The following is a 19,557-nucleotide window of genomic DNA, read 5'->3' as shown; positions in this document are numbered from 1 at the left end:
ACCGTGGGAGATGCATAGGGTCTTGAAGGTGGCCCTTTGTCCAACTGGGAGCCAGTGGAGGGTTCGGAGAGCTGGCGAGATGTGGTCTCTATGGTCCAGGGTAAGGAGTAATTTTGTGGCAGCATTTTTGGCTCTTTGGAGTTTGTGAGTTGGTATGCAGGAGCTCCTGGGTGTAGGGAGTTGACATAGTCCAGTCTCAACATCACAATAGACATAACTGCGGCAAATCTGTTCGGATAGGAGAAGTAGGGGAAAATGCGCCTGAGAAGTTTGAGGTGATAGTGACAGCATCTTGACGCGTTGTTGATCTGACGGGAGAGGGTCCGGCCAGATCCCATAGTGAAGCTTGGGTTGTTCACTATATCGGAGGGGTTGGTGCGGGGGGGGGCGAGGGCTGGGGACCATGGGAGTGGATGTGGGAGAAGGGCAAAGTTTGGGCTACAAACTTTTTTTACAATCACAATAAGTTTGGGGTAATGCCTAACTTGCTTCATGCTAAGGTGCCGATTCCCCTACCTCCCTAAAACTAATGGTAGTCTGTGTCCGGGAGTCCAAAGTAAATGTCTCTGTCAAAAAACCTATACTTCCCCTCATGACTATATGTGACGAGCACAGCCCTGCGCTGTACCAGAAGTTTTACTACCAGTAACCTCCAGGGTTTTGTGTGCTGAAATAAATGTAAAATTAAATAAAAAATAAAAAATGTTTAAACTGTGTAGGGATGTCGGCCTCAAATGAAAAGTGTTCAAACAAAAGTTCAAAGCTTCTTCCAGCTCTTGGTCAGAAAAGGGGTTCTCCCTTCCCCAGGATTGCAGACAGCTCACTTTCAATCAAAAAAGCAGGTTCCATTCCTCAAACTTTCAAGTCTCTCACTGTTTTCACACCAACACAATGCCTTGGGATAGTTCCCAGCTTTCAGACGTCTGTGTCTTTCACCAATATCACAAAGTTCAGCTCTTTTTCATTTCACAAAATACAAGCTTTTCTTTACAGTCGATCATAACGTTATAAAGGAGTTGAGTGGCTTCTTTTTAGTTGGGTGCATTTGGTCTGAGTGTAGTTGTTGGGCGACACGATCCACCCATTACAGGTCACGAAACCGATTGGCTTCTCCTCCACAGTTACACTGCCACTGCCTCCGCTCAATAGTGGTATTGGACTTATATTTTTGCAGTCCCTTTTCCATACATGTTTTGTCACCATTCACTTGATGGGTTATCAAACCTTATAGCTTAGCCAAAGTTTCAACTTGTACAGTTCCACTTTTCCTTATGGCACTTGCCAATGCTTGCTTTCTCTAAGATTCTACAATTCAAAGTTCCTCATACAATTGTATATAATAATAATTAGTTATTTATAACGCGCTTAATACCGAAGAGGTCTCTAAGCGCAGATTCAAACCTGTGTTGCTCTGCGTCATCTTGCTTCCAAGATGAGCGCGTTGCCACTGAGGTATAATACTCCTACTATAGTCTTTACTGATGCTTGCTTTCTTTAGTTTCCGTGAGTCACAGTTCCTTTGTATCGGGGAACGCTTTTCTCTACTTGCAAGTGGCATTCAATAATTACTTTCCTTTGGTTCGGTATTCAAAAATTCAGATCATTCAAACAACGTAACTGCAAATTCCCAGTTCACTCGCCTGCTGGGAATTTGCGCCCTGTTGACGGGCTGCTCATTCACTTTAAAGTCTGTTGCTTTTCTGGCCTTTCATTGGCCTTTTCAAATTCATTAATTAGGTATTCACAAACCGCTTCATTCATTAATTTCAACCTTCACGTTATCGTAATTTTCAATCAACTGTACTTTACATTTGGACCAGCAATCTCATTGCTTCTGCTGTCCTTCGCTCCCTCGCGAGCGCTCTGACCTGCACTCACCACGTGGCTCGCACCACAGCGTCCCGGAGCCATTCAGCATGTCTTGACTCACCGGGTACGCTGTCTCTTGTGTGCTCTCGTCTGCTTCGGTCGGCTCTTCGTGGCTGTCGCTGCACCCTGCTCGGCACGCCTCTCTTCCAGGGTCTCCCACACTTTGGCTCACCAGAGAGGGAGTCCTCTTGACTCAGACCTTCCGAAATTGCCTGCCACAATCTGCTTCCGCTACAACTCTGCAACGCTTCAGACACAGATTGCCCTACCTTCACCTCCGGCTACTCCGTCAGCAAGCATTCCACAGGCAATCTCATTGACCTCACATGAGCGGGCCATTTATACTGCCCCTTTGGCTTGAGGTGTAGGCCATATTCTTTAATTGCACAATGTCTTGGTACTCGGCATCTCTCTTCCTCGTCCCAGTACCAGAGTGATATTTTTGGGTGTCTGAGATAATAAAGGATTGATGTATTTTTCGATCTGGTCCCTTCCTCATCTCAGTACCATAGTGGTATGTATTGGGAGATGGTTTTCTGACAAAATAGGGAAGGGATTGGTAATACTCCATAAAAGCCTGGGGGACATTCCATTCCCAAGTCTCCTACTCCTAGGTGATCCTCCCGTGGATATCCACCCGCAGGGTCAGAATCTGAAGGTGTCTGCCTTTCTCTGGCCACCTGTGGGAAGGATACATTGAGGAAAGAAGGTAGGGATGCTCTCAGATTCCTCACAGCCACCACCAAGCACTCTGCTCCGGCCTTAATGGCTTCTGCTCCCTTGCGCACGCTGAGCCTTAAGCATTTCTTGCTCCTCTCCGAAGCAATTCTGGAACTCGCAGGGCTGCGTTGGCTCTGCGTTCCTTGGATGTTCTCCGTACAGGGGTGTTTCCCCTGCTTACCTCTCTCTCTCTCCTTGTCCCACGTATGGAACTTGTGCTGGTTTGGATTGTTGGCTAATTCTGGAGGGCATCGGGGATCTCCTCACAGGAGCACTTGCCCCCAAAGGGGGAGTCTCTGCCAGTGAGATCCCACTTGCATCAAACCCTAGGGAGGGTGTTGCAAACCATGTCGGCCATATTGAGGTTCCCAAGTCCCTATTCCCATTTATGCCTCTGACATAGGGAACAGGTAATTGTCTCTTGGATCCATTGGGCTAGTTCTGGCTCCCCTCTTTGTTTTGATGGGTTCAGGGTTAGTTTCAGCACTTCGATGATGGGGGCCAGGGGAGAAGGATCATCCGCGGGGACCCTGACAATGCTTATTCTGGGCTCAGCCTTTCATCAGTTGTGGCACCTGTCCCCCTTGGGTAACCCACCATCAACCAATGTGGTCAGGGAAAGCACTTTGTCACAACGTCTGCCAAAATGATTTCTCACTACAGAATTGTCTTGCCAATGAGAATCGGAGATGATGGATGTAACGAGGTCTAAAATTGGGGCGGTTTCATTTGGTCCAGGTATTTGCATATGCAGAGTGTTCTGGCAGTAGAGCCCGATGCTTTTGCTGATCTGTTCTTCTTTTTATTTGCTTCACTCAGCTACTTAGTGATGCCTTTCATGGGGACAGACTTGGGAAAGATAATGAAGCACGAGAAGCTTTCGGAAGACCGCATTCAGTTCCTGGTCTATCAGATCTTAAGAGGCCTAAAGGTAAGCAGTTTTCTGTATAAGCTATGTACATGGGTCACTTAAGTAAAGTTGAATGCAAGGTTTGTGAAGGATGGGGTGATCTTTGTGTACAGTGTTTCACATTTGTTATCGGGTCTTTTCCATCTACCATTGACTTCTTCTGAGATTTCTGACTAGTTTGCCATCCTAAATTAACACATTAGGTCAACCATTGGTTAAGAGGATTAATATTTAAGATAACGTGAGCGTTAAAGTTTGATGCTGTGGTGGCTGGAAGCAAGCTCAAAAAAGCTATTCGTGCAGTCTCCAGCAATCCGACACTGAATCACCCAAGCGCACAATATGTTAATTTGTCAACATGTGCTTCAAATACTGACATGGGGTACATGGTGTAGACAATCCATCAATAAAGACTGTTCAGTGGCAGTTAGTGATCAGTATTATATTCAACAGAGACCCTTAAATATTTGGCAAGTTCTCAAACATTTCTTCTAGAAATTCCTCCTCTGAAATAAATGTCATATAGGAGGTTTCATGGAATTTCTATATCAACTCTTTGTATCACAAAGACCTATTGGCTCCGGATTCTTCTATTTTTGTCTCAGACTTTTGTCTTCAAATATGGGGCTGAGGACATTGATCCTCGTAAGTGAGCCGGTCCGTAAATAAAGGTGCCAGTAAAAAGTTACCGGCACCTTTTCCGGACCGGCTCACTTTGTGTTTGCCTGTAGGGGCACTGTAGAACCAGCAGACCGGACCTGCCGGGAGTTAAGGCCCCTAGTGGCAGGCTTTTCACTGAAGCCCCTGCACCATTACGAACAGTGACAGTGCTTCAGGGTTCCCATTCCCACAGAGTCCTATGGGACGATCTTGCAAAGTCTTGCAAAGTCTATCTTGCAAGTATTGTTCTCGCAATAATCTATGCCCTTAAATTTGATTTTTGGTTGAAACTTGTATGGCTCTCGCCACTGAACTGAAAATATGGACACGTCTACTGAATTTACCAGTTTTCCCCAATGCAGGCAGTATGTGTAGAATTAGGACTAGTGTCTCTTACAACCGAGGTAGAAATTGGCACAGCCTCACATCGGGATGAGGTTGAGCCATGGAGACATAATACTTGGTTTATTTGGTGGTATGATATGCCAGAGCAAGGACAAACTAATAACATTTCTAATGGAACAATAGCTAATGGAAGGATGGCTCAAGGGCAACGCGTTCGTCTTGGAAGCAAGACAACACACCAGTTTGATTCCTGATCCCGCGTTATAAATGAACAATACAATAAAATTGATTTTCAGAAAAGGATAGATTGGGCACCTGGTGGGTTGCTTGATTACTCATCCCTAGAGCGTAACTTCCAAACAAAAGCTCACATTTGGGATTGGCATACTAATGCATTATACTTGTCGCCAAAGAAACACTATTACATATCTGCCAATTCTATAACTTTTTAAAGCCCATGTCCTGTCATATGTTGTACCCACATGATAAAGTGTGCAGCTATTTAAGGCTGCTACGAATGGACTTGCTGCTATCAGTCATGATTACAGGGGCTTGGAACAATACACCTACACATGAGGCAATCTGCTGCGGATGGGGCAGCTCTTTGGCATTGGGAACCACCCAGCGCGTGCTTACACATTGTTCCGGCTTCACCACACTTCATCTAAAATATTGGCATACATATGTTTAGAACTTAGATCAATCACGTAACCTGAAATGACTTTTGGGAATACTGCCTTTCGGGGTGTTCTTTTTCTTTTGACAAATACACTTTATATGGCCTGGAATTGTATTGTAGCCAAATTAACCCGATAAACTTTAAACTTAAAAGCTTCTCATACTATATGTATTTATAATGTTCTCTTTGTCATATTTACTGGTGTGTGCATTTGTATGAAATCCTAACTTTTTTCTTGTTTTAGCTGTGATTTTATTCTAAATGGATATTGTTATATGATGTGTAAAGTTCATTTTTAACTAAATCACATCTTGAATTAAATAAACTGTAAAAGATTGCAATGGTATGACTTTCCCCCTCACCAAAAGAAAATGTCAATTGACATTCCAAAAAGTATCTGTTCAATTATGGTAGCTTTCTAGTAAGTCTGAAGGAAAGGAGGCAAAGGACAGACAAAATGATATAGTACTTTTTGGCTACTGTAGTGTGGCTTGCAGTGCAAGCCATAGAATATTAGAGTGGCCTGGAACCTGATGTCCCCTGAGGGTTCCAGGAATGATGAAGCTGAGAAGATGTGTAACCAGTGCTCCCCATTAATTCCAGCCTAATCCCTGTTATAAATAAACCACTTTCTTATCATACCCACCGGCTCCAGAGTCGTCATTGTCCCCTGTCCACCTCCTGGACCCCGACACTACAGCTACTAACCTTTAACAAAAGGGGCTTTTGCAGCACGATGGTCAGCCACCATTAACAAACTGGAGTACCGTTGCAGGGTGGAGGAAAGTCAATTCTTTGAGATTACGATCTGGAAGAGCATTACATCTCAAACTGTTTTCTGCAGTGGCACTCTGAGCCGCTTCTGGGCTACTCTTTTCCTGCGTAACCAATGCAGACTCAAAGGCCATACAGATGGGCCATCTGTTTGGCATTCCTCCGTGACAGCACTGACCTCCAAGTATAATCTATCGTACAGACTGCCCCCTTGCACTGGTAACCATATGGACTGAGAAGAGCCCTCAAAATGGATGACTTGAGCGAGGAAAGGAAAGCAAAAAGACGTCTCAGTCAGGTCAGGGTTTAAGCCATTGAAATATGTCTAGAGTTCCATTGACCTCAATGGATCAAAACCGTTTCTAACCTCTTCGGAAAGCTTGTTGCCTTGTGCCTTACAGTCGCATACAAACACGTGAGAGGCTGTTTCCTAACACTTGAATGGCTTTCTGATTCCAGGGCTTTAAAGCAACCGGGAAACTCTGCCTGCCTTTCCCACCCCTCTTACTGAAGAGCAGATAATACTTCCAGGTGGCGGGGTTCTCGGCACGCCTCTGCTGCAGGGTCTCCCCTTATAACAATGGAGCTTGGAGCAGCATTTCTGCTTCCTCCAGTACTCTTGCTCTGGAATGAGGCAGCCAGGTTCGTTGTTTTTTTTTTTTTCTTTTTTCAATGGGACATAAGGTGTTAATTACTCTCTACCATTCTTCTTGATTGGCCAACTGCATTGGACAACTGCTCTTTAAATTTGAATTCGTCTCATGGATTAGTCTGCCTTCAGGGACATTTTAATCTTCCCTACTGCATTATTCGGTGAGTCTTCGTATTGGCCCGTGCCCTGCCGCTAGGCTAATCCTGGTCAAAAACAAGGACTGCTGGGCGTCCATGGCATGCAAAACCATCTAGGTGTTCTCTCCTGCACTGTATGTGGCTCTGTGGTCTCACATGGTTGGCCGGGCATTGTGCCAAGTTTCATTCAGTGTGTCTCAGTACACAATCTTCTCTGGTCTTCCCTGCCCTCCGGTAATGGCCGACTTGACCTTTGGTTTTGGGAACCCCGCCGGTTCACACTGTGACTTTAATTTCACACATCCAGGTGTCACTCCAGTGATCTCGCTATGGTATTCTGGGAGATATGGTTCCCACTGAGTATCTTTTTCATACATGGTCTCGGCCTCCGTTATAGCGCATCTCCTGGGAAGTAGCGGGCTTGGGTCCAGTCTCATCCACTCTTGGAAGCAAACCCAGCAGCCAGACCAACCCTGTCGCTAGCAGCCCTGTTACCCCAATAAGCCACGATGGGGAGTTCCTGGAACTCCCCACAGGAGTGTAAAGTAAACTGACAAAAGTATACCTCATGCCTCCTTATAATGGCAGTGGCAGGGAAAATGCTACAGAGAAGAAAGACGGTAGCTGAAGCTTCCAAGAAAAAATACTGCAAGTACTCAAATAAATTCATTGTCCAAACCTGGTAGAAAAATAGCAGTCTTTAATTAAAAAAAACACATCGAGATTGTGGCATGGAGACAAAGTATATCCTGTCCCTAAGGAAGGAGGTAAACCAGGTAAGAAGGGTGCCTAATAGGTTTATCCTTTGGGACAGGATGTTTAGAAGGGTATGGTGATGTGAGCTGCGTACAGGTCAAGGAGAACTAGAATGGCTGTAAATCCTTTGCAATGTTGTGGAAGTCATCCCAGATGTGAAATTTTGCAGTCTTGGTGCTGTGGCTGGTGTGGAAACCTGATTGTAAGGGGTTAAGGAGGATGTGTGTGCTGATGTGCTATTGGTGTTTGCTTCTGGCTAAGCACTCCATGATTCTAGCGAGGTATGGCCGGATTGTGATGGGGAGTGTGAGGTTTAGGGGGTGGGGACTTGCCCTGAATGCAGGAGGGGTGGTAATGTAGGATACAGGTGCTGATAATGATGGCGCAGCTATTGAGCTAGAGTTGCGATGCAGTTAGATGTGCCCTGAGCTTGCCATGCGTCTTCCAGGAGGTGGGCTGGTTTTGTTCGTCTGTGAGGGAAATTGGGGTGCCTTGGCCGATGGAGTGGACTGTGTCCCAGTTGTTTGAGGGCTTGGCAGTGGGGCCCAAAGTCATGCTGGCTAGTCCTTTTCAAATACATTTAGCTTCACAGAGCAGCATCAACAAAACAATGCCAACACCTTTCATTTGGAGGTCTGCTAATTTTTTCCCTCTGCTGGCAAGAGCTTCCTCACTATCCCTACATTTGTCAAGCAAGTGTGGCTAAGTGAATTGCGGTATTGAACACTTCTCGCTGGCTGGAGCAACTGTGCGCTTCCAGCTCATCGTGCAGTGACACTGCTGTAGCTGTGTAGAGGAGGCACGTGTAAACGGCGGGGCTTTTCTCAGGAAAAGTAGGAGACGTGATGCTACGGGGTTAGGTTCCAAATATTTGTATTTGTTTCTTCAGACTGCAGGTGTGCGACCGCCTGGACATGAGGCCGAGGGCCCTCAGTGGGTCGCACCCCACAGTTTGAATACCGCTGCCCTAGGGTTATCCAACTGCAGGCCTCGAGGGCCGTATCATGTTGGATTTTCAGGATATCCCTCAATATTCATGAGATAAATATTAATGTGGGATACCCTGAAAACTCGTCAGGATTCCGGCCCTCGAGGTCCGGAGTTGGACAACCTGGAATGCACCTATATTCCATGGATTCCACTGTTCGCATTGCTCAACAATGATAACCTTTAGTAGGACTGAGTAATGGTTCATTCCTATAATTAGTCAAGTAAGTCCATCACATAGGCCTCTTTTGTTTTTATAGAATTCCTTTCCCCTGACAAGCCTAGTATGATTCACGCCTTCCCCCTCCAACTCCTCCTGTGTTGGTTATCCAGATAAAAAAACTCGAGATCAAAGTCTGAAGGAAGAGGGAGCAAGGGCTGCGACCAGACTTACCAGTGCCACCCCACTAGGCACAATTTAATTTATGATTCATGTCACTGGGATTCTGAAACCATGAGGCAAACACTTAGGAAGCAAAGTCTCCCACATGTAGCTTGTAAAGTAACAGAAGGTGATGGCCAAGCGGAGAACACAGCGCGCCTCAGCCAAGAGGGGGCTATTCCCCTATTAGTGGCCCTTAACTGAGGCCAGGGAATGCATGGCTGCTCCTAGGCCTGGGCAATAACCTGACTAACACCCCCACCACCCTAATAAGCTGAAGCGGAGGGGTTTTCACTCCTGTGACCTAAGCCGAAACATACAAAACGTTTCCCTGATAAGTGGTCTGATCTAATCGTCCTCTCCACATCCAAGATCTCTTCATGGTCCCAAACCAGAAATTGAACAGGAGGATGAGAGAACAGAAATGAAACCTAATAAATGGGAGCATAAAACTTAACTTTCAAGCTACACGGCTGCCCGCTTAATGTTTATGATCTGGCTAAACAATCTTTATTGCGCTCATATGTAGCAATCCAGGCTGTTATCTCGACAATCTGAGCTCCCTTCGGTTGAATTCTCGAAGCAGAGACTGCACGTGCCAGGGGAAAACAATTGCTAAGAAAATCTAGAATGCTCAGCAGGGGAGCGGCACAAGCCACCTGCTTAAACGCCAGGCCCAAGACTTGTAACAGTCCAAGTACAACTCTATGGCCACACACCTGCTACAATAGAAGGCCTTTTCAAAGATGAAGGCTGACACGTCACAGGCTGTGCTTAGGAAGGAGACGTCACACTTGTGGCAATGCAGGCTGAGGAAGAACCAAACTATGGAGAAATGCGGGTTTCAAAACCAGCAGCAGCCTAAACTTACTGAGCTATCTTGGAGAAAAAAAGGTGACTGAACTGTCCCATAATTGGGCCTTCAGTCCCAAGAGTCACCTTGTCCCAGTTTCTCAGTATGCGAGGGTAACCACTGCAGAATTTCACGTTTCTTTTCATTATGAAACTTGGATGTCATAAGCAGACATGAAGGAACACCAGGCACATATTCAAGCTTTTCCACCAGTGTTTCAGGATGAGGCCGTGCCATGGATTTTATATGCCGACGAGGTTGTATTCATGGACCAAACCCCTATAGGTCTGCTAAGACGCATGGCGGAATTTAAGATCTACCTAAGCAAAAATCATCTGAAGATCAATGTCAAAAAATCAATGATCTTAATGCAGTCGACCCGAGGGCACAAGGCCACAAAAATAATGCATTTACTTGGTCACTGGATAACCATCCTCTGGACATAGTTGATTCTACTGTCTATCTCGGGGTCCGAATTAACAAAAATATCAACAAACCGGCTCAACAGAGTTTTAATAGAGAGAAGCTCATAAAACTATCAAATCAAGTCTGTGCCCTCCTTTGACGTTATGGATCAATTTCAATGAAGCCACTAATCCTATTTTATGAACAAAAGGTTGCAGCGATCTTGACCTATGGAGCCGAATCACTGCTAAATCTCCATTGGAAGACCTGGGGGGTGTTTGAGGGCCTTTTTTGGAGAAGGGTTCTTAGGCTCCCAACTGTCTTATCAGCATCAACAATAAGGCACGAACTGAGGCTGCAATCACTGGAATTGAAATTGTTGTGGAAGACACTCTCGCTATTTCGGAAGTGTATCCTGGATAAACCTCCTATCTCATTTGAACTGTTGGCTAATAAAGACGTTAGAAATACAGATCCTAATTTCCAGACTTGGAAACAGAATTGTCTAGAAATCCTAGAGCATCACAACATTAAAATAGATACGTTGAAAGAAAACCCGGACAAAGTAAAGAAAATCCTCCGTAGAAAGGACTGGAAAGAAACGAATATCCTAAAGGGGCAGAATACAAACTGCCACAACATCATTTGGGAACAAAAGGCTCTGAATGATCTTGCACCGTATCTGTGAAGATTCCCTTCGGATAGACATAGGGATCTTCTGATGAGATGCAGGCTAAACATCTTGCCAACCAGGGAGGTACAATAACTAAGAAAACAAATTCTAGCTGAAGAGGCTAGATGTCATTTTTGTAATAACCCGGATATCCTGGAATCAATAAAACATTGGATGCTATCATGGCCAGTATTGGCAAGCCAAATGAGCCTGTTTTTGGGAGAGTGGGTGGCTAATATGAACACGTCAACAGAAGAGGACTACTGGGAGAGAATATTGATAGCACAAAAAATCGGCCCCACCTTGGAAGCCCTACGATTCATAGAACTAATCCCCAAGGGACTAAGGGAGGACAATGAAGAACTCAGAGGGTGGCGGGAAGCCCCTTAAGGGGGTTTCGACTGAAAATTATGTGGACCTAATTGTTAAAGGTTGACATTTTTTAAAAAATGTAACCAATAAAACAAAAAACAAAAAAAAAACGTAGATGTCATATGAATGTTAGCATGTGCCACACTTGGATGTCATCCTCAACTTTAGCCTCTGTCGCATCTGGATAGAAATGTGAATGTTGGCATGTGCCAAACTTTGTCATCCTCAACTCAGCCCTCGTCGCACCTAGATAGAGACATGGACGGGATTGTGAGTGTTCGCAGGTGCTATATTTGGATGAAGCTGTGAGTGATGGCGGGTGCTACGCTTGGATGGAGTAGTGAATGATAGCGGGCCTCACACCTGGACACAATTGCAAGGACAGCAATGCCAACTAACCAACCAACTAACAACTTCATCCCTCTGCATACGCCTCTCAAACTCTAACCGAACACAACCACAAGCCTAAACACAGCAATCCGCACACACTTCACTACAATGCAACAACAAAACAAACCACACATAGACTTGCACAACAGCACACGACGACTACCGACCGTAAAACATCCCAAGCCCAGCCAACGGACTCACCGGGCTGAGGCCGCCAACAGCACATCACTGCTCTTGCACTTTTCCAGCTTATTCCCACTAACTAACCTCCCCTTCTCCCTTTTTTCAGAGCCGCCTGGGGACCACTCCGATGGCGATAGTGTGTGGTACAAATATCCTTTAACATTAACATGAGAGTTACGTTGCGAACTCTATATTTCTTCCATCTGAGGGTAGACGATATTCTATGACCTTTCCCTTACAACAATTGGACACAGACTGATTGCGCCACAGAAGCGGCTACGCAGTAAAACCTATGATAGCAATTGGAGCAAAAGCTATTTCTTTTGAACCTTTAGTCACAAGTAAAGCTGCACTGTGGAGCAGTGCTGTAAGTGCACATTATTTACCATGGGACCACGGGGGAGGGGCTAGGAGGGTTGGGGGTGGCAGGCCTAGTCCTACTTCTATGTTTACGGCCTGTCCCTGTTTTTTATTTTGAAAAACTGCTCACCCTGCCTGGGGCAGCACATTGTGGGGTGCGCTGCAAAACGTGACTCGCTAGCTGTGTTTGCGTTTTTCTGATTCCCACTCCAAAGAGCTGTGACCTCGTGGAAGGTGCAGGGACTGTGCTTACTGCATGAAACTGGTCTCTACGATCTCAAAAACAACCACTGGAGTTGTTCAACATGGGATTTTTGGTAGCACAGGACCCTGAACGCCTGATGGAGGAGAAAAAGTTACCTCTTGTGTAAAACCAATGCAAAGGAGGATGCTGGGCGGCAACCCATTTGTTCATGCTCTTATTGTGGTCCCATTGACACACCGCGCCATGTAGAACTGAACCCCTCAAGAACATAACCATTAATTGAGGCTAGCACACACCCTTTTCCTAGTGAGCTGGAATACTAGGGAACATACCCACTTGCAATGGGCTTCAAGCCAATTTTTAAACCAATTCGACATAGTGGCCCTTCAAGAATCTTGGTTACAAAGACCACCCTTGTGGGACGATCATGATATCATTTTGCTTCCAGCTATGGCGGGCACAAAGGGGAGACCTACCTCGGGCCTTTTGGTGGCAGTTAAAACAAGTAAAGGTTTGAGCATGACCAAGTGGGCTGCCCCTAATAACTTTATTCAATTGGTAAAAATATGTGATTCCAACTGCTCGCTCGCTTTGATAAATCTGTATCGTAAACCCTTAGGCATTTCAGAGGACACCTTTTATAGAGATCTGGCCTCTGTCTTAGAAATGGTTGCGCAAGATCATAGTGTTACTGCAACTGTTGTGGTTGACGACTTAAATCTTGATTGCTTTTGTCTGAAAAAGGTTTCCTGTGTTCCTACTAGGGAGCGGTGGCTTAGGTTTGTATCAGATCACAACCTTTATATGGCAAATGGAGCTTTTTTGGGAGATGCCCCTCCCCATCACACTTGGGAGAGGGGTGCCTCGATCTACAATTGACTATGTATTTATGACCGCAGACTTATTCTCAAGGGTTGTCAATTTTGAAGTCGGTAAACAAACCGCAAGCGACCACCAACCCTTAACCGTGGTCTGGCAATGGAACCATAATGTGCGTGAGCTCAACCAACAATGGTACACTCAAATCCTACAAGTTAACGCAAAAACTCACGTTAAATGGTCAAAAAAATCACTTGATGATTTTGAGGAGGCGACACTGCAGCTCTCTGGAATGGAGACTGTTTCTTACACAGATATCTTGTCTGCCTTGCAGAATATCTATCTTGATAAGAGACCACATCATACACATAAGCATGATTTTGACCCCATTGTACAACAATCCAGAATTATGTATAGGAGAGAATTAAAAGCTACTCTCAGGTTGCTGTTAAGTGGGCGTGCTCAGGCACGCAAAAGGATTAAGTGCCGATATCGCAATTGGACTCGGGCAAGAAAGGCGAGGTTATTTCAGTCTGACAGTGAAGCCTTCATGCAGTCTATATATAACAAAGACTCGGGCCAAGTGTGGGCTTTATTGAATAAAACGTCTAATTCGACACAAGCTTGTGATCAACTAAATGGGGTGTCTGAAGCCTCTTGGCTTGCACACTTTTCGAACCTTTATGCAGACATAAAGTTTGACAGCTATAAGTATGAGAACCGGAGTTCAACAAGTTGGCGGTTAGAGTGCTCTGAAGAAATAATAGAAGAACTCCTAAGAAAATAATCCTCCTCTAGAGTGGTGGGTCCGGACGGCTTGAGTAATTTTATGTTCAAGCAAAACTCAACCAGATGGGCCACTATCCTTAACATCTTCCAACAGATTATGATGTCCAACGTCTTGGAAATCTTCCTTGATTGTCCCAATCTTTAAAAAGGGAGATAGAGATGCCCCGTCTAGTTATCGCCCGATTGCATTACTTGATGCTCCGGGAAAGATCTTCTCACGACTAGTTTTGAGAGATTTTGTCAAGTGGTCCCTAGCTTATAAACAGTGTGATCCAAATCAGACAGGATTTGTAGCAGGGTTGGGAACGGTAGTTAATTTATTAACTCCACTCTTAATGCACTAAAATCGCAGGCCCAGATCCTAAAACAACCCATCTACTTCGCCTTTGTTGACCTACATTCGGCATTTGACTCGGTTTCTTGAGTCAAGTTATTTGACAAACTTCAAGCTGCAACGTGTCCTGCAACTTTGTGTGATATTATTTTTGGGTTACATTCGTTAACCTCAATAAAGGTTAGGCTGTCGATGATGGGTCTCTAATCCGCAGAAATCTGTACCTCCAAGAGGGCTGAAGCAGGGATGTATCCTTGCCTCAGCCCTCTTCAATTTCTTCATTCACGATGTGATGCAGGCTTTCATCCGGGTGTCGTCGGACTCGCCAAAAATGAATGGTGTGACAATTAAAGCATTGTGGCATGCAGATGACCTGGTCCTGATTTCCAAAACTCCTTCAGGTCTCCAACTCTTGTTGTCTTCACTAAGTTCATATTTGGATGCTAATGAATTAGTGATAAACATGAAGAAAACACAGTGTATTATACACCAAAAATGACCAAAAGGGCTAAAATGGATTGGAGGATTAAGAATGTGAGCGTGGAGGTAGTTCCAAACTATTGTGGGAATACTGGTTGATGGCACTGTTCAAGTTGATTCACAGTTGAGGTCTCTTGAACACAAATTAGTCTCAGCCATCTCGCAGACAAGACTGGTATTATACAAGTATGGCAAATTTTCCATCAGCCCTACCATTATGTATTGGGGACAGAAAGTGTTGCCGAAGATTCTTTATGGTCTGGAGACTAAAAATATAATTAAAACATCCTTTCTAAATAAATTGGAAGCTAAATTCTGGCGGGTGGTGCTCCATCTACCGCAATGTGTACCAGGTCCATGGCTGCGACATGAGTTGGGATTCGCGTCATTGACGGCAGAGTATGATTGGCGGCTATGTGCCCTGTTTCGCAAATGTTTAACGTACAAGCGGACGGATAATATTCTGGCGACCCTCTCTGTCTATATGTCATCCTCGTCTCACAGTTTTGTCCATTCCCGGTCAACATATATTATGAAAACTCTAGTGAAGGCAGACATGAGTGTTGAGACACTCATCATGAATCCAACAAGAGCCAAGGATAAAATCTTTCAGATGGACTGGATTGACACTAGGAATTTGTGTGTTACCTATAAAGACTTTGATGCAGTTGCTTTTACATCTAAAAAACTAAAAGATCTGGAAAGCTATCTGCATAGAGCTCCCTCACCTCAGCTGCGATCCTCAATCTTGCGCCTTCGCTTCAACTTAGTTCCCACACGAGATGTGTTAGCAAGAAGTCATCTCATTGGTGGGGAAGAGAACTTTTGCAGATTCTGTGCGGACACATCTATTAAGGAGATGCTGAAACATATAATAGTAGAATGTCCAGCACTGACAGATCTAAGAGCCACATTGTTCTGGAAACATCTGACATTTCTTGGCTGGATGGCTCCAGAGGATAGATGGCCAACCATTCTATCCACCAAAATCATTGATATTCGTATTGCAACTTATAATTCTATGAATGCTTTAAACTTGAATGTGGAAACTATACCTGTGATGACTTCGAATTTTACAGACAACAAAGAGACTAAGAGGAGAAATACATATGGGACCAGTTTCTATAATTACCACACAATGTGGCTTGCTTGATCAAAACTCATTAATTTTCTTTAATTCTTTGAATTCGAAGGAATTATAGATCACCCAAACTGTTTGTGCAAAATACGGTTATGTTATATGATTAAGGTGTAGTAGATGAACTTTAATTCCATTTTATTATGTAAACATCCTTATGCGTAGGTGCCTACCAATTTTCGTTAAAACACCTTTTAATTTTTGTATATTTATACTGTCCCTCCTTACACTTGTCTATTTCATTTTAGCTTGATTTAGTTGTGATGTTTTGGGTGAGAGTTTATCTGTTATTTGTTATTTATCTGTTATCTGTTATTTGGAACTTTTTAAAAATTGTTAAATTAATTGGAATTGTAAAATGTGAAAATGTTAAATTTGATAAAAGTTGTTTTCTCAGCTACATTCAATAAAACATTTTTTTTTAAAACAACCATTGGCAAAGCCAATCATTTTGGCTTTTGCATAGCAATCAGAAAGGCATTGGCCAGCCACTGCCTTAATGGTGCTATTTTCCTTTGAGATGGCTGCAAAATTGTATGATTACCCGGGCATATGGCTTTGCTTGTCAAATGCCCCTATACACAAGTCAAAACTTTGGGTTTGCTTATGAACAAAGTGTCTGAAGGCACACTTGTTTAAGACCATTGTACTACACAAGGAACTAATTTCTACCTGTGATTAAGCCAATAACTCTCTGAATACTGCTATGAAATAAACACAGACGGGCACTTGGAGCAGGGTGTCTGATGTTACTGCTTGATAAAGCTACCTCGGAGAGATCCTAGGAGGATGTGTGGGCGGGCAAAGCAGGTATTATTTGTGAGTAGCTATAGGGAGTAGCATAGCATGTGCGTGGGGGGGGGGGGAGTGCAGGGGATAACCAAACACCCCCAAGCTGTGTGTCACTCCTCACGTCCAAACTCCCTTTTAGCTGCACTCCAATGCAATGGCTTTGCCTTTCAGGTGGTATATTTGTGCCTGCCTATATTAAAAGGTAGCAGGCGCTCCTCTCCAGAAAGAACATGGCATGGTAACCTATTCTGTGTTTTTTTTTGTTTTCCCACTATGAGATGAGTCCGCAGCACAAGCTTTTTGCTCACTGTACCTTTCACAGATGGGAAATACCCATTTGCATATCATTCTTTGTCCCGCCCACATGGGCAGTCCAGCCCCGAAATGATATGGCAATTCCCTTCTGAACAAGAGTACCAACAGCAACTCCAGACACGCGTTTCAGCCTTGTCGGGCCTCATCAGTGAGGTTGAGCTGTGCCTCTCTGAGCCACCTAATGGCCAAAACGATTAAAATGCTGGGGAAAAGGGTGAGCTTTGTAGTTCCTATATTGGGGAGGGGATGTGTGCTACACCACTTTATTCTCACAAATCCTGCAAATAGGATTGATGGATACCTCATTGCTAATTGTAGGAATGAGCGAAGGAAGGGGAATGAAGACGCAATTGACAGTCATTCCAATTGACAGTCATTCCCCAATATGTATCTACTGTTGAAGAGCAGATTGGAAAGAATATTCACCAATTGCCTAACACAGTTACTCATTTTTTATTGCAACTTGAAGCGACCTCCAGTAAATTGCAATGTCACTAAACTGGTTTATGCTAGCCAGAAACTATGAAAATGCCTCCATCAGTATGTAGCTCATAGTGGGCGGGTTCTCTGGTAGCAGGTGTGGGGCAATGCATACAAATCGTCTGTGGCTTTTCGCAGCCTCTAAAAATGTGCCTCGAGGGATGGTGCTTGGGAGCGAAGACTTTCAGGCTGTTTTGGGAGACTTGGCATGTCTACACGCTCAGAAGCAGTGGAGGGCTGCCAAAGCAAATGCAGCATGACTCAACCGCACACAACCCTGACTACATTGCACGCGCTGCGAAGATTCGGCTGAGATTCAACCTCAATGGAGCCATGCACCCTGTGTTTAGAATCATCCTGACCCGAAAGATGCGGCTGCAATCCAACCTCAAAGGAGCCATGCACCCTGTGCTTAGAATCACCCTGACCTGAAGATGTGGCTGAAATCCAACCTCAATGGAGCCATGCACCCTGTGTTTAGAATCATCCTGACCCGAAGATGCGGCTGCAATCCAACCTCAAAGGAGCCATGCACCCTGTGCTTAGAATCACCCTGACCTGAAGATGTGGCTGAAATCCAACCTCAATGGAGCCATGCACCCTGTGCTTAGAATCACCCTGACCTGAAGATGTGGCTGAAATCCAACCTCAATGGAGCCATGCACCCTGTGCTTAGAATAACCCTGACCTGTAGATGTGGCTGAAATCCAACCTCAATGGAGCCATGCACCCTGTGCTTAGAATAACCCTGACCTGAAGATGTGGCTGAAATCCAACCTCAATGGAGCCATGCACCCTGTGCTTAGAATAACCCTGACCCGAAGATGCGGCTGCAATCCAACCTCAATGGAGTCATGCACCCTGTGTTTAGAATCATCCTGACCCGAAGATGCGGCTGCAATCCAACCTCAATGGAGCCATCCCCCTGTGCTTAGAATGATCCTGACCTGAATATGCGGCTGAAATCCAACCTCAATGGAGTCATGCACCCTGTGCTTAGAATCACCCTGACCTGAAGATGTGGCTGAAATCCAACCTCAATGGAGCCATGCACCCTGTGCTTAGAATCACCCTGACCTGAAGATGTGGCTGAAATCCAACCTCAATGGAGCCATGCACCCTGTGCTTAGAATGATCCTGACCTGAAGATGTGGCTGAAATCCAACCTCAATGGAGCCATGCACCCTGTGCTTAGAATCACCCTGACCTGAAGATGTGGCTGAAATCCAACCTCAATGGAGCCATGCACCCTGTGCTTAGTATTATCCTGACCTGAAGATGTGGCTGAAATCCAACCTCAATGGAGCCATGCACCCTGTGCTTAGAATGATCCTGACCTGAAGATGTGGCTGAAATCCAACCTCAATGGAGCCATGCACATAGAATAACCCTGACCTGGTCATAAGGTATTACTTGTCTGCCCCAATTGCTAGCAAGCATATTATTGATAAAATTGGGTTTATTAAATTGATAAGTATGTGCCGCTGACTTGAGCAGCTTGTGGTCCACAAAGTCTCTGGTCATGGTTGTGATTCTATGGCGGACTGTGGACTTTCTTTTAATAGTTTTGCCACCGAAAATTATTCGCTATTGTAATTCCAGATCCTTCCGAGGGTCCTACATCACTTTTTGATGTGGCAGTCGCAAAGCATGGCCTGGGGGATCTATGCGGCGAGGCGCGGGGTCAGAATTGTAGCATCAGTTTCGGGAGGATAGCTCAGGAGCAACGTACTTGCCTTGGAAGCAAGACGACACGCAGCAACACAGGTTCGATACCCGGGTCCGCGCTTAGAAACCTCTGGGTATTAAGCGCGTAATAAATAACCAAGTATAATTATAATCATGGCAGATGGTCCTGTTGGCCGCACATATATATATATATGCCCGGGACACAAAAGCATACCAGATTGAGAAGGGCGGGACATCATAGCTTCGATTGCAAATTCAACTGGTTTAGGAGTTTGCCAGTGAAAGGCTCCATTTGCGTCCATCATTCTCGCACATGGTGTAGCTTCATGATATGCCTCCCCGACGGTCTACTGCAGTGACAATCCTTTCCTTTTTTTGCACTTCTCGGTCTTACACTAAAGCCCAACAG

General features: G+C 44.9%; 1 protein-coding gene across 1 annotated transcript in view; it reads left to right on the top strand.

Moving 5' to 3' along the window:
- The window catches only part of MAPK12 (mitogen-activated protein kinase 12), a 213,132-nt gene that overhangs the window by 81,193 nt on the left and 112,382 nt on the right, over window positions 1-19,557 (top strand). The window contains exon 4 of the mRNA XM_069627850.1: window positions 3,409-3,520. Coding sequence (XP_069483951.1) covers window positions 3,409-3,520 — 112 coding nt within the window. The remainder of the gene's footprint in view (window positions 1-3,408; window positions 3,521-19,557) is intronic.

The sequence above is a fragment of the Ambystoma mexicanum genome, chromosome 12, assembly GCF_040938575.1.
Source record: "Ambystoma mexicanum isolate Mex_15411 chromosome 12, UKY_AmexF1_1, whole genome shotgun sequence".
Classification (NCBI taxonomy): domain Eukaryota; kingdom Metazoa; phylum Chordata; class Amphibia; order Caudata; family Ambystomatidae; genus Ambystoma; species Ambystoma mexicanum.
Note: the sequence above shows the minus strand (reverse complement) of the source record. Positions and strands in the feature narration are given on the sequence as shown.